The sequence below is a fragment of the Aquarana catesbeiana genome, linkage group LG06 (assembly GCF_042186555.1).
Source record: "Aquarana catesbeiana isolate 2022-GZ linkage group LG06, ASM4218655v1, whole genome shotgun sequence".
In the NCBI taxonomy this organism is placed as follows: Eukaryota; Metazoa; Chordata; class Amphibia; order Anura; family Ranidae; genus Aquarana; species Aquarana catesbeiana.
In genome coordinates, this window is record NC_133329.1 from 386,471,995 (window position 1) to 386,488,312 (window position 16,318).

The 16,318-nt window shown below is 40.9% G+C and overlaps 1 protein-coding gene across 9 annotated transcripts in view; it reads left to right on the forward strand.

The window, feature by feature from the left end:
• The window catches only part of R3HDM1 (R3H domain containing 1), a 221,923-nt gene that overhangs the window by 140,977 nt on the left and 64,628 nt on the right, over positions 1-16,318 (forward strand). For all 9 annotated transcript variants that reach the window (XM_073634292.1, XM_073634298.1, XM_073634291.1 and 6 more), the window contains one exon: positions 1,962-2,040. In XM_073634292.1, coding sequence (XP_073490393.1) covers positions 1,962-2,040 — 79 coding nt within the window. The remainder of the gene's footprint in view (positions 1-1,961; positions 2,041-16,318) is intronic.

Genomic DNA, 16,318 nt, shown 5'->3' on the forward strand with positions numbered 1-16,318 from the left:
GTGTTCTATCGGGTTGAGGTCAGGACTCTGTGTAGGCCAGTAAAGTTCCTCCACCCCAAACTCGCTCATCCATGTCTTTATGGACCTTGCTTTGTGCACTGGTGCGCAGTCATGTTGGAACAGGAAGGGGCCACCTCCAAACTGTTCCCACAAAGTTGGAAGTATGAAATTGTCCAAAATGTCTTGGTATGCTGACGCCTTAAGAGTTCCCTTCACTGGAACTAAGGGGCTAAGCCCAACCCCTGAAAAACAACCCCACACCATAATCCCCCCTCCACCAATATGATTTGCACCAGTGCACACAGCAAGGTCCATAAAGACATGGATGAGCGAGTTTGGGATGGAGGAACCTGACTGGCCTGCACAGAGTCCTGACCTCAACCTGATGGGACATCTTTGATATGAATTAGATTGCGAGCCAGGCCTTCCCGTCCTACATCAGTTCCTGACCGCACAAATGCGCTTCTGGAAGAACCTTGTGGACAGCTTTCCCAGAAGAGTTGAAGCTGCTATAACTGCAAAGGGTAGGCCAGCTCCATATTGAGCCCTACGGGCTAAGATGCCATTACAATGCGTAAAGGCAGGTGTGCCAATACTTTTGACAATATAGTGTATGTAGATCTGTACTCGGACAAGAGAAAAAAATAAAATAAAAAATGAAATATATATAATTTAAAAAAATGGGTCAGACTTAATGGGCCACTTGGTCTCTTTTCTGCCATCACTTTATCCTACTCTTTGACGATAGGTACTTTAGGCTCCATTCACACATGTGCGACTTCTCATGCAACTTTGAACATTACATGACAAGTTGCAGCCCATTCTTTTCAATGACACCTGAACAAAGCGTTGCGACTTTGAAAAGGTGCAACTTTTGATGCAAATTTTTGTCTAGAGAATGTAAAGTTGCACCAGAAGTCGTGCTCCAAAGTTGGGCTGGAAATGGTGCGACTTTGGAGATGTGCTAATGTGGATGGAGCCTTGAATCCCAGAGATCCAGAACAAGCTCTGCCACCTACCTTCCCCCTGTCCAATGAAGAGAACCCTTACTAATCATAGGGGCACTCCCATTGAAATTATAATAGCAATCATTGGGAAATAATGGAAATCAAGGCCATAGTAGCAAAGTAAAAGATGGCGTAGAATATCTTTTTTTTTTTTTTTTTTTTTTTTTTTTTTAAACCCATCTTATTTTTTGCTTGGAAATGCAACAGGAAGTGAAGGAAACCTTTTAGAAAATTGTTATATGAACAGGTGTCCCCAATAGAAGATTTGACCTAACTGCTTCTGGTGAGAACTGGAACACTTGGATTTTTCATCCCTTTATCTCCTAATGATGATGGTCACTGGGACAAATTGGGTGAATCTTCCTAGTGAGGACACAGACAGTGATAAAAACTTGACAAGGGTTCTATTTCATCAATACTCTGTCCAAAAGAAAAAATTCTATGCGTTAAATAAAATGGGGGGGGGGGGGGGACCCCACATGTCCGTTGAGTTCAGCAAAATAAAAAATAAACTTTTGATAAGAACTGAGGGACCCTTGCTTCAAGGTCTGCACACTCGTGACTTGTCCATGTAAATGCTCTTCTTCTTTTTTTCTTTTTATGATTTTTATTTTTTTTCTACTGCTGTGGGCCATGTACAAAAAATAGCTCCAGACTTTTTATTTTGGGTTTTCTCCTAGTCCCCCCCCAAACGATTACAAAATCAGATAAAAGTACCTATATAAAAAGAAATAAAAGTAAACCTTGGATCCCTAAACTAGCAGCTATTCTAGTTTATATACCGTAAGTTATAACATAGAGTCTAGGTTATTCCAGTGGATAAATTATTACCCGATTTCCAAAGGCGTACTGGTTGTAAAAAAAGTATTGCGCTGCTCTTCGCTTCATGCGTATAAAAATAAAAAATGTGTTTGAGTAGAGCCAGTTTCCTTATTGTGTTTGGTTTTCACACAGATTCCAGTCAGGAATACACCGATTCCACCGGTATAGACCTCCATGAGTTTTTAGTGAACACACTGAAAAGTAACCCCAGGTAAGACTCTTATGGTTTTATGTGACTAGAGAAATATATCAATGTGAAGATGTACTAAGTGCTGCAGAGGCAGGCCGGGGCCTGTTCTGTATTGGTTTTTACAGGAGTTCTAACAGGGCAAGCTAACCATATTTTTGCCTAAAGCCAGCCATAGATGAAGTTATTTTGTTTCCTGCAACCACAGATTGTAGGAAAGGGCATCTCTCAATCCCCCAATCAACACATTAAGTTTCGTTCCTGTCGGGAGAACACAGTGATAGAATAGCTGCTAGCAATAATAGCATGTAAAATCTGACAGGCTGGTTGTACCCAAGTTGATCGATCAATCAACCTGGGTACAATCGCCCTACCCATACATGGATCAATTCTCAGCCGGTTCCTGCTGGACCACCCGAAATGTGAACAGTCTATGGCCATCTTAAAGTGGTTGTAAACGCTCGATTTAAAAAAAAAAAAACAAATACAAATCAACAAACCTGCCTATAGTTACCTGCTCTGTGTATTGGTTTTGCACAGAGCAGCCCTGATCTGGGGTCCCCCGCTTGTGCGCCAGGCCCCCTCCTCTTCATCGGTTGCCACCACGAAAAGCTGCTTTCCATGGGGGCACCCGTGCGGGCGTACTCCTGAGTCCCGCTGCTGCATCCATTGACAGAGAAAGAAGAAGGTGCCCTCTTTTTTTCTGGGCAAGGAAAAATACCAGATACAGAGTAGAAAAAAAAGTATAGTAAAGTACAAATTTATTAAGTACAAAATTATATATACACAAAAAAATTACATAAATGATGCATTGAGTAGCTTAAAAATACAAATATATTCATATGGAAGTTATAATAAACACAGCTGAATTCTAGACCATATGATGATCTCACAGTTTGGAGGTCAAAACAGTGTCTATGGACACCAAAGATCCTAACGTGTGTGTGTGTGTGTGTGTGTGTGTGTGTGTGTGTGTATATATATGTATATATGTGTATATGTGTATGTGTGTATATATATATATATATATATATATATATAGATATATATATATATATATATCTCTATATCTCTATATGTATGTGTATCTATCTATATATATATATATATATATATATATATATATATCTCTATATCTCTATATGTATGTGTATCTATCTATATATATATATATATATATATATATATATATATATATATATATATATATATATTTATATATATATATATATATATATTTATATATATTTAATTCCTTCTTCAGGGGATGGTTTAGAACGGGCTGTATTCTCTATTTAAACAATGACAAAGTATTAAACAAATATAGATAATATATGGTCAGTGGATACAGACATGGCAATGAAAACAGGGCAGGCATGGAAATCTGTGAATACTCTCATAATAATGAATATCTTGAGTTAACAGTGCCCCCACCTCACAGCTTCTGATTGACAGCAGTGGGAGCCAATGGCTTCTGCTGCTATCTGTCCAATGAGGAGAGCAATACCGGCTGGAGTCACTGCTCTTGTGCACATCATTGGATTGGGCTAAGGTAAGAAACGCGGGGGGGGGGGGGGGGGGGGGTTGGAAGCTCCAGCATATAAATCATTAAGGTGAAAATCTTAAGGCTTTACAACCACTTTAAAAGTGGATATCATGAAATGCCTGCGATTACCCTAAAATCCAGTTATGTGCACCCTCTGAAGCTGCTTGTATGGCCATCATGTGGACATGTGATGTTCGTTTGATCTTGCTAGAAAATTTGACTTCTCCAGGAAGTGTCAATTCCTTAGCACAGCCTGTTCCCTCCTTGCACATTGTAGCCCTCCCCTTCTCTGAGAGTGACCCCGCCTCCTCCACCTCCCTACATAACCTTTTATGTAACTACCAGGAGAGCAGGGAAGGGGAATATTGTAAAGCCCTGGTGCCCAACCTGCGGCCCTTTGGTATATTATGTGCAGCCCTTGGACCTCAGCAGTCTGTAGTGGGAACAATGATTGGGGTAATGGCATTGATCTCGATTAGTAACTTATTCCCATTATCTTCTTCTGCAGCATGTTTCCAGCCAACAATGTATCTTGTCCACACTCTGACCCTCATTTCCCTCTATTAGGTCTGCAGTTTCTGACAGTCCTCTCAAGCATTACATATATTGAACTTTATGTGCGGCCCTTTGGTGAAGTCAGGGGGGCCACATTTAAAGTGTTACTAAACCCACAACAGTAAAAACCGTCTGTATATGCAGTAAAGCATGCTTGGTATACTCACTGTGGAACCTAAGGGGTATGCACAGATTCTCTGCCTCCTGGACTGTCCCCCTGGACAAGTCCGGATAAGACCACGCCTTTTGGAGTCAGGCTGCACATGCTCAGTTTGGTGTGTATTGCTAGAGAAGTTTTTTTTTTTTTTTTTTTTTTCAGGGGGGAGTGCATGTGATCAGCACAGGGCCAATCAGCACTGTCCAGACAGAGCATCAGGAGCCCTTCAGCCTCATAAGACAGTTCAGTGCAGTATTAAACTCCCCCTACAAGCTTCACCGGGATCCCATGGAAATTACAAGACTGCTATATACTGCTGATGAGAATTTAGCAGTTTATATTTAGTAAAATAATTGCATTTCCATGTACTGTGTGAGACCAGATCTTCTGCCCTTGTTGTTTTAACTTTGGATAGTAAAACCTTTTTTTTCTGCCAGTAAATACCTTATACAGCCCACTTCCTGTTGTCTGGGGAAAAAAGCCTAGGCTTATGACCTCATGCCCACAGTTAAAATGGTTGCAGCCATACTCAGTGGAGGGAGATTTCTGCAGCATATTTGGCAAGTACAGAATCACAGTATATATAAAATAATATGCAAGGTCGTTGGAGGGAAGCTTCAGAATGGCAAAGAAGTTTTTATTACAAATTATGTGAGCAGACTGAAGTTCCTCTAATGCCGCGTACACACAATTGGACTTCTCGTCGGACTGAACTCCGAAGGACTTTTCGATGGCGTTCCGACGAAACGGACTTTCCTACACACGATCCCACCAAAGTCTGATCGTTTCGAACGTAATGACGTACGACCGGACTAGAAAAGGAAGTTCGATAGCCAGTAGCCAATAGCTGCCCTTGCGTCTTTTCGGTCCGTCGGACTAGCATACAGACAAGCGTTTTTTTTCGATAGGGGATTAGTCCGTCGGAAAGATTTGAAACCTGTTCAGATTTTTCGACAGAAAAGGTCAGATGAAGCCCACATACGATCGGAATGTCCGATGGATTCGTTCCGTCGGACCTTTTCTGCCGGAAAGTCCGGTCGTGTGTACACGGCATTAGTGTCACTTGAGTGACAGCTCTGACTCTGCTGACATCACAGTCAAGATGTCGGCACCCCGCAGTAACTTCTACACAAGAGAGATTATAGGAAGACTTTTGTTGAAATAAATGGTCTGGCGACAGGGGCTCTTTAGGCCCATCAATATACATACTTTACTTTAGGCCCATCAAATATACATGTACCAAGTCTGCCTGTTTTTTTTTAGGAATGTTTTTTTTCCTGTAAGATTTGGTCCACTGAATTATTATTGGTGTCGACCATGTTGTCTTCTGCAGTTCCTCATGTTGCAGTAGTTGGAAAGAATAGCTGCAAGGTGATTGTGACTTGTCATTGAGATGTTCCAGAAAGCACCAGGGAGCTTACAGTAAGAAGGACGTAAAAAAGATCAGTTTAGAACCAGAGCTTATAAGGGTAACCTTGATGAAGGTGCGTTTTTATAGATGGTTACACCAGAGATGTCCCCAGCCCTGCAGCACTCCTCAATAGCTGGTCTTTTAGCATTTGGAACAGACCAGGGGATTTACTATACACATTGACAGTTCTCTCAAAGTGACAGTATGGCTGGCTATAGGCAAGTTTCTGAGACAGCAAAGAGAGCCTAAACATCTGCCAGTTACTGTATCTGCTTTATTCACATCGTCAGAATCCCCATCTTCTTTCTCTCAGACTTGAGAGAAGGTTGAAAGTAATGCTTGCCCTATAAAAGGGAACTTCTAAGTTTACATTCCTATTTTGGATCCATCCAGGAATAATTGCAGTGTGATGTTTAAAGCTGGCCATGCACCAGTTTTTTTTTTTTTTTTTTTTTTTTTTTTTCTTGTTTTCCAAATGAAAATTTATAAAATTAGTTTAAAATTTAGTATTGTTTTAGCACGTGATTTTGAAACCAAAGAAAACCACAATTGCTGCTAAAAATGTTTTATTGGAGAAAAAAAATTTGCGTCCTGCTCTTACGAACTTACTAGCCACTGCAGTCAACAATGAAAATTGATGTTACCCCACTAATATTTAGGAAATTAAACAAATATTCTTGAAGAAAAATTTGGAACAAAATTAGTTTATGGCCAGCTTAAGTTTTAAATGATTTTTGCCAGCAAATCTCTGGTGTAATGTCAAGCTCCTGCAGACTCTTCCTACTGCTCAGTACCCATACCTCTGTACAGGCCGTCCGTTTCCGAGCTGCAAGACAAGTAAATGGACTATGGTTGTGCTGATCAGCACACTCGCAGGTCATTGAAATTACAAGTTTTTCTGCCACGGTGGAAGATGGGACTTGTAGTTCATTCACAGACTCCTATAAATGAATGATGCAGCTGTGTGGGCGGAGCCCAGCACAGTCACACCGGTTTTTTAAATTGTAACAGCAGGTGCAGGGAGAGTAACCTTCGCCCACTGTCACAGGGGTAGAGGGTCGGGGGATGATGGCTGAAAACATGTTGCACCCTAAATACAGGTGTAACATATTTCTAAAGGTGAACTTATCCTTTTAAGGGTAGCATGAAACCAGGAAGTATAGCATACCATACCCCAAACTAATTCTGTCTAGTTCCTGATTAACTGTCTGAAATTGTGTCGCCTCCACTCCACCCGATAGCCTTCGATTGTAAAATTGAAGGAACTGGTTTGATATATGTTGGCAGTGCCTGCATCCAGTCAGATGCAGCCACTGTCCAGAATTCAAAAGCCACAGCAGGAGATTGCTTTATCCACACTAAACAGCACAGATGGAGCAATCTATTAGATTCCTTTTCAGCCTGCAGTCTGAAAGAAGGAATCTGAGTGTATAGCCAACTTAAGCCCCAATTTTTGCAGTCTGATGGTAACCAAAAACTGCCTCTCCAGAATACAATTTTCACTGGTACTTCAGACAATGTATTGCTTGGGATAGTGGCAATTTTTTATTAGAATAAGATTTCATGCATGATTGGCGAACAATAGCTAGTATCCTATCATGTACTCACATTTAAAGTGTTACTAATCCCAGGAGCCTGCATTCACTATATCTGGTCTCCCATAGTACACAGAACATGGAAATGCAATTAATTTAGTAACTATAAACTGCTAAATACCTTTTTCTCATCAGCAGTATATAGCAGTCTTATGACTTCTATCAGTGTTTGGTTAAAGCTGGTAAGAGGAGTTTTCATTCTCCTCTGACTGTCCTGTGAGGTTGCAGGACCCCTGGCCCTCTGTCTGGACAGTGCTGATTGTTCCTGTGCTGATCACATGCGCTCCAAAAAAAAACTAAATCAATAAAATAAAAAAACTGTAGCAATACACACCAAATGGAGCATGTGCAGAGTCACTCCAAAGGTTCTGTACTATCGGGAGATGGTCTGGAGACAGAGGAAGAAGGGGAGGATAAGAGAAGACAGGATCAAACAGCCTTTTCACACAATGCAGAGGATTAACCCCTTAGGTTCCACAGTGAGTATAAGCAGCATGACTTACTAAACCAAAAACAGTAAAATCTGTATATGCAGTAACACTTTAATGATGCAACAAGCAATGACGTGCAGTAACCCTTAGCAGACTGCAACTTAAAGATGAATTCCAGGTATGGATATTTTATGCATAATTACATTTAGATTGACCAGTCTAGCTATATAACTATACCTGGCCAATACCCTAGAAGCTGGAAATCTTTAAGTAGACACCGCTATTACAGTGATCTCCAATTGCTTCTGGATCCCGGGCGGCATGGCTGCCCTGTTCTGATTGAACAAGGTGCAGATGCAGGGCAATGACATCACACCCTCCACCTTGTCCAATCAGAGAACGCTTTGCATTCACTCACAAAATGCTACACATTCGCTAAATGGCGCCCCTGCTGAACCACCAATTTCCTATGTGCAGAATGCAGCAGGGCAGCCGCTTGGCACGAGACCCGGAAGCGCTGGAGTAGCGGTGCCTTACTTTGGTGATTTCCAGGAATGGTGTATACATAGTTACATTGGTCCAGAGTAGATTAATGTAACTACAGTAAGTAGAAATATCCATATCTGGAAATCCGCTTTAATGTATTCAGCGGTTGCAGATAATGTGTATATAAGGCGATAGCGGATTTGTTCCTGTGGTCTACTGTGCATTCTGAAATTAAAGCATTATTCCATTATAACACCTCCTTAAGACATTTATCATAAAATTGTTGCTTGGCAACCAGCCTGTTGGCTCTAGTCGCTTAAAGAGGCGTTGGCGAATCCTTCACTTTTCTCCTGGTCCATCTGCTGTTGTGCTGTGCTGGTTCCATTATCAGCACATATTCAATCTGGGATTCTCAGGAAGATGAATAAATTCCAGGATCTTTATAGATCCATATACATGCATGTATGGTGATTCTAGTGTATTAGTTTTTTAGTATGTATTCAGATTATAGGGTTGGATATGGTTTTTTTTGTTATAATGGAACTCTAGTCAAACTATGTACAGTCGACACGTGTTTACCCTTTATCTTGCCTTTAAAATATATATATATTTTTTTTTTTTTTTTTGTTTTTATTGGTCTGTAGTGCTGTTGGGTTTTTTTGTTTTGTTTTTTGGTGTTTCTAAATATCTGGTGATCCTGCCAGTAGTTCTTGGTTCCTGTATAAAATGAATGGAAGTTTCTCCCGTAGTTAGCCCGCACCACCCACTTACCCAGCACTGCTGCTGGGGCTACTGGAACACAGGGTGCACATGGGAATCAATGGAAGCCATGCCATTTAACAAGGTTTCCTATGAATGTATTTCACATCTGTGCATTTTATGGAAAAGGAACGGACTTTTTTTTCTGGTTTTTGGTTCCATAGACTTCAATGGATGAAAAACATGTATTGAAAAACATAAAATGCACCTACAATATGCAAACTGCAACCTGCATAAGAGTGAATCGGGCCTTATAGTGCTCCAGCACCATCTTTACGTCTACTTTAAGTGAACTGATTTTATCTGCTAAAATAGTAGTTCTCTTTAGCCACTCATGTGAAACCCGCACCCCTGCCATACTGAATATGTAGGAGGGTGACACCATTATCAAATGCAAACCACTTTTCATATTCCTTTTGTCATGTCATCAAAAGTCTCAAACACTCAGTTGAGGTACTCCTAATGGTGCTCATACATAATGCTCCCTTGGGCGCAGCCCTCCTCAGATTGGGAAATCTTCAAGCAACTACAAAAACGCCTACACACGCAGGAGGGTGCAATTGCATAGTACGTTACCATCCAAGACGAGCAGTCGATGTACCCAAAGAATCACTCCACCAAAGTCTCCACCGGGAGCTCTGCTCCTGTTCTGAAGCACTTCTGGCACTGCGGTCCACAGGGCTGAGTGTGTTGCAGCAGCTCTCACTTGGACCTCATGAGCTGGAACCAGTGATCGTAAAGGCAGTTCATGATGTTTAACCTCCTGTCAAATGTACATATAGCTAATGGCTATATAACTTTCAGTTAATTATATAGGCTGTGGATCCTGTGCAGTGGCTGTTTAAACTGAGGGCAGGGTGGGGGGCACTTTTCCTTTGGTATATTTTCTCTCTGCCCATATGCTCATTGAGAGAGGAAGGTCCTTTTGATGTGAGACCATTTAAGCTGTAGCGTTGCTTGTGGTTAGTTTAGCTCTGAAGAAGATGGCATGTCCCCCGAAATGTGTTAGACTTCCAACTGTGTGATGCATGGCTAAATGACATTACTTATGGCTGGAGTCACTATGTGTTTTGTTTTTTGGTGTTTCTAAATATCTGGTGATCCTGCCAGTAGTTCTTGGTTCCTGTATAAAATGAATGGAAGTTTCTCCCGTAGTTAGCCCGCACCACCCACTTACCCAGCACTGCTGCTGGGGCTACTGGAACACAGGGTGCACATGGGAATCAATGGAAGCCATGCCATTTAACAAGGTTTCCTATGAATGTATTTCACATCTGTGCATTTTATGGAAAAGGAACGGACTTTTTTTTCTGGTTTTTGGTTCCATAGACTTCAATGGATGAAAAACATGTATTGAAAAACATAAAATGCACCTACAATATGCAAACTGCAACCTGCATAAGAGTGAATCGGGCCTTATAGTGCTCCAGCACCATCTTTACGTCTACTTTAAGTGAACTGATTTTATCTGCTAAAATAGTAGTTCTCTTTAGCCACTCATGTGAAACCCGCACCCCTGCCATACTGAATATGTAGGAGGGTGACACCATTATCAAATGCAAACCACTTTTCATATTCCTTTTGTCATGTCATCAAAAGTCTCAAACACTCAGTTGAGGTACTCCTAATGGTGCTCATACATAATGCTCCCTTGGGCGCAGCCCTCCTCAGATTGGGAAATCTTCAAGCAACTACAAAAACGCCTACACACGCAGGAGGGTGCAATTGCATAGTACGTTACCATCCAAGACGAGCAGTCGATGTACCCAAAGAATCACTCCACCAAAGTCTCCACCGGGAGCTCTGCTCCTGTTCTGAAGCACTTCTGGCACTGCGGTCCACAGGGCTGAGTGTGTTGCAGCAGCTCTCACTTGGACCTCATGAGCTGGAACCAGTGATCGTAAAGGCAGTTCATGATGTTTAACCTCCTGTCAAATGTACATATAGCTAATGGCTATATAACTTTCAGTTAATTATATAGGCTGTGGATCCTGTGCAGTGGCTGTTTAAACTGAGGGCAGGGTGGGGGGCACTTTTCCTTTGGTATATTTTCTCTCTGCCCATATGCTCATTGAGAGAGGAAGGTCCTTTTGATGTGAGACCATTTAAGCTGTAGCGTTGCTTGTGGTTAGTTTAGCTCTGAAGAAGATGGCATGTCCCCCGAAATGTGTTAGACTTCCAACTGTGTGATGCATGGCTAAATGACATTACTTATGGCTGGAGTCACTATGTGATATGCCTGGTACTTATGTTTGTGTATGCAATTGTTTTTTAGTATTCAATGAAGTTGTATGGTGGTAATGGACTAGGCGTTTGTACCCTCGTGTGTGTGTGTGTGTGTGTGTGTGTGTGTTTTTTTTTTTTGCAGTTCCTTTGTCTTGTCCCTGATTCTGGTCTTCAGCTTTCTCCCTCTCTGTAAGCCACTCTTAAAGATCTCCTCCTCCCGCTACCAGTACCAGAGAACATATTGGACTGTCGGGATTTTGTAAGTCAGTAAAGCCAGATAAGCCCCTGAGTCTGCTTTTTAGGGGATTATGGGAAGATGACCCAAAGATATAATTTGGGTAATCCATATTAGCTGCTTTAAAAAAAAAAAAGCATTTTAATGATTTCTTAATGGATATTTAGATGGGCTATATGCAGGTCTAATTAAAGTAAAGCTAATTAAAGTTCTGCTTCAATTAGACCTATTTCTGTTGTACAATAAAACTAAAGCAAGGGACACTTGGGCAAAAAATTAAAGTGAGATGGCTTCAAGCCCAAACTATACAGATTTTGGTGTAATATTTAGCAACGGCAACGAAAAATTTAGTCCTCACTCAGCTGTTTGCAGGCTTCCACAGTCGGTCACTTCTGTTATTGAGTATAGTCATCTGTGTTTGTTCATGCACAATGTTGCAGTTGTGCAATCACAGAAGTCTAATAGAAGCAGATTGAAGCTCTAGAAAGAGGAGATTGGAGACCAGTCATGGACAATATCCTTTCCCCTGGATAGAGGAGATAGACCAGTCGTATATTCTTTCACTTGGATAGAGGAGATTGGAGACCAGTCATGGACAATATCCTTTTGCCTGGATAGAGGATATTGGAGACCAATCATATATAATTTCCTTTCACCTGACTGAATCAGGTCATGATCACCCACTTGGGTTTTTCTTCGGTCTTTGTTGCTTGCCGAGTCCTCAGAATGGATGTCATTTTTACCCATTAGAAAAAGTTTTGGCCTGATTTGTGACAATAAAAGAGAGGGAGCACGACAAGGCAGATAGTAATGCTGTTCGAGCTATTTAAAACATTTGTGACGGGCATGTTTTCTTAATCCTGTGTTGGTACTACAATTTGCCACCTGCTATACTCTGTCAGAAACTAGCCTCTGGTATTACCTTCTTTTCTTTAGCTTAGGTTCACATTGGAGTGATTTGTCATGTTGGGTCTCTTGGCACTGTTCCGGTTGGTACGACACCGATTTTGCAAAAGTAGTTCCTGCACTACTTTTGCTGATTTTCAGGTAGCATCAACGCGAACCGGGGCTTACAGTCCTAAATTGCTAGACTGGAGATTTTAAAGTCTGTCTGGGCAAATTAATGTACATCTCTCCAATAAATGCAAATTTTCACATGCTTTGTCATCTTTTTTTAAATTTTATATGACATTACATAGAAGCACATAGCAGAAGAAAACAAGATGACGTCAAGACATGGGTATAATACTTTGACCAATGCATATACAGGTCATTACATATCTGGCTACAGAGAAAAAAATTATTTTAGCAAAAGACACCACTCGGTCCTAAGCCCTGTTGTCAGCCCACAACAGAAAAGCCATTTTTCTAAAGGGCCTTTAAATGGAGAAAAAAAAAAGGAAAATTATGCTTGTATTGCAGACACAGTGCATATGTTTATTTTTTTTTATTTTGCCCTGACATTAACTATCACGTTTAACATACAAATATATCAGCGGACACAGATGGCGTCCCCCTAGTCCCCCCCTCCATCAGCCCTTGGATGTAACACAGAGGCTGGGGGCAGATAGGCATTTCATCCGTGCAGGAAGTGGCCTCTCTGAACGATTTTCATAATTGATGTTCTTGCTCTGCCATTAACCAAACTAATTAATATTAATTTAAATGGTGATTAGGATTGAATTAGCAAGTGAGAAGGCAAGCGGAACATTGGGATGGCTTCTGCAGCAAATATGCTGGGTTTTTTTAATGTATTTTTTTACTTTTTTTGTTTTTTATTAAACTATTGAACAAAATCAAAGTAATAGAAATCTTCTTAGGTTTTGTCAACTGCATTCTTAAAATGAAACTCCAGCCAATGCTGGAACTTCGAAGCAGATTTCCAGCCAAAAATCTAAAAATAAAAATTTTGCTGGGCTAAGCGGAGTCCAGGGTGACCTGGGCCCAGACAAAGTGGGTTGAATTTGCTAGCCAATGGACTGACATCCAGTCTATAAAAAAAAAAAAAAAAAAAAACATGCTGCAGCAGAACGCTCTGGATTAAAGGAGAATATTACAGCAAAAGGTGATTTTGTTCTATCTTTTATTGGGTTACTTTTGGGTGCAGTTCTGCTTTAACCACGTGCCTACTGGTCACTTAAACTCCCTTCCTGCCCAGACTAATTTTCAGCGCTGTCACACTTTGACAATTGCGCCATCATGCAACATTGTACCCAAACACAAATAGAGCTTTCTTTTGGTGATATTTATTCACTACCGGGGTTTTTATTTTTTGCTAAACAAACGTGTGTATGTGTATGTATGTATATATATATATATATATATATATATAATATATATATATATATATATATATATATATATATATATATATATATATATATATATATATATATATATATATATATATATATATATATATATATATATATATATATATATATATATATATTTTGTTTTTTTCTTTCTCTTCATTGATGGGCACTGATATACTGCACTGGTGGGCACAGATCAGGTGACAGTGGCTCTCTGTGTGAGGGACCGATGTCCTTCTGACTGTAGCAGTTTTTTTTTTTCTTCTAAAAACTAGCCGATTACCAGCTCTGTTTACATCACGTGATCAGCTGTCCACGTGGTAAGGGGTTGGAATGGGTACCTTACTCTGGTCTATGATCAGCCTAGTCTCCTTGACGCGCTGATCACGGAGCGCGCCCGCAGGCTGCTCGATCCCGGGTGGATGTACATGGCCGCTCTCTTAGCAATTAAGGCCCTCACTGTAGCCGTCTTTCATCTATAGCGCGGGGAGGGGTTAAAGATAGTAGACTGGCATAATGTATTTAAAGCTGAACTCCGGGATCAGTAAATAGTCTAAATACATTCATCATGTATATTCTTGAATCCTTGTGTGCTTTGTTTATTTCTTCCAAATCTGTGCAATAATCCAATGTGAGACTTTACCTCTGTGCAGGAGCTTCCTGTAATAAAGACCGGACACTGCTGCTCTTTACATGATCAGGGTGACTGGTCTGCTCTCCACCCACTCCCCCTCCTGTAGTTTTCTGCAGACAAACCCGTCATGGGTGGAGCCTGCTGGGCACCACCCACAACTCTGCTGTCTGCACAGACTATGTACAACACAGCGATGATATCCCTTCCACTTTTACAAGATATGTATATAATAAAGTGAACCACCGAAGGTCAACTATATTGCCTTCAATATGTTGCCAACATCCCAAGCGTGTTAGCCCATCCACCAAGGCTTACTACGCTCCAGCCGCCTGTCTGTTACATCCAAAACTTGAACTAGTCATTCTGGGGATCCAGCAGAGTCATCCTTTGATTTGGGGGGCTTTGCGGAGCTATTTCTGAAGCCAGGGAACAACCATCACATCTGCTAGTTGGCTAATTGATGGCCACTGCTATTTTATCAAAAGTATTTCTCCCTTTTATTTAACATAAAAGTTTGCAGGTGTGCACATCTTATGCACTGTATTTTCAGTCTTAAGGACTACCTCACTGAATGTATCTTCCACATATATAATATTTCTCTCTGCAATACGCCTCTGAAGAAGGGACACCGTCCTGAAACATGTTAGGCTTCCAGAGAAACATGTGTCTATAGATGGAAGTATACAACAATCATATGAAGGAAAATTCATTGCATAAGCACTTTTGTAGAGATTTATGTCTAGTATATCTTGTTTTTATGTTTTTTCTAAATAAATAAGATTTTTTACTTAAATGTAATTGTTTTGTTCGCCCATAAAGTCCCATTGTACTGGGGGGGTACATAAGTTCACTATTTTTAGGGTCTTTTCCTATGCACTTTTACAAGATAATATCTGGGTTTGCACAGACATATACAGTGCATTCATAAACCATTCAAACCCGCTTCCTTTTTTTTTTTTTTTTTTTTTCAATTTTGTTATGTTACAGCCTAATACTACAGTTGTTTATATTCCTTTTTTTTTCTTCTCATTAATCTACACTCTGTACCCCATAATGACAAAGTGAAAACAGCATTTTAGAAATATCTGTGAATTTATTAAAAATAAAATACTAAAATATCACATGCTTGGGTATTCAGACCCATTACTCAGCACTTTGTTGAAACAAATTACAACCTCAAGTCTTTTTGGGTATGACTTGACAAGCTTTGCACACCTGGATTGGAGGACTTTCTGCCATTCTTTGCAAATCCTCTCAAGCTCAGTCAGGTTGGTTGGGGACCGTTGGTGGACAGCCATTTTCAGGCCTCTCCAGACATGTTCAAGTCAGGGCTTTGGCAGGGCCACGCTAGGACATTTAGAGTTGTCTCTAAGCCACTCCTGTGTTGTCTTCGCTGTGTGCTTAGGATCATTTTCATTTTGGAAGGTAAACTTTTGGAGCAGTCTGAGGTCCTGAGTGCTGTTTCAGTGAGGATATCTGTTTTTTTTTTTTCTCCATTCATTCACTCCCTCAACCCTGACCAGTCTTCCAGTCCTTGCTAAAAAAAAAAACTCCCCCACAGCATGATTCTGCCACCACCATGCTTCACTGTTGGAATAGCCTTGGGCAGGTGATGAGCGGTGCCTGGTTTCCTCCGGGCATAACATTTAGAAATGAGGCCAAACCGTTCATTCTTGACTTCATCAGACCAAAGAAACTTGTTCTCCACAGTCTGTCCTTCAGGTGCTTTTTTGCGAACTCCAAGTGGGCTCTTGTGTGTTGCCCTAAGTAAAGGCTTTCGTCTAACCACTCTGCCTTACAACCCAGATCGGTGGAGGGCTGCACTGATGGTTGTCCTTCTGGAAATTTGTCCTATCTCCACACAGGATCTCTGGAGCTCTTGGGTTTTTGGTCACCTCTTACTAAGGCTTTTTTCTCCCATTTGCTAAGTTTGGCCTGGGCGACTGCCTCTT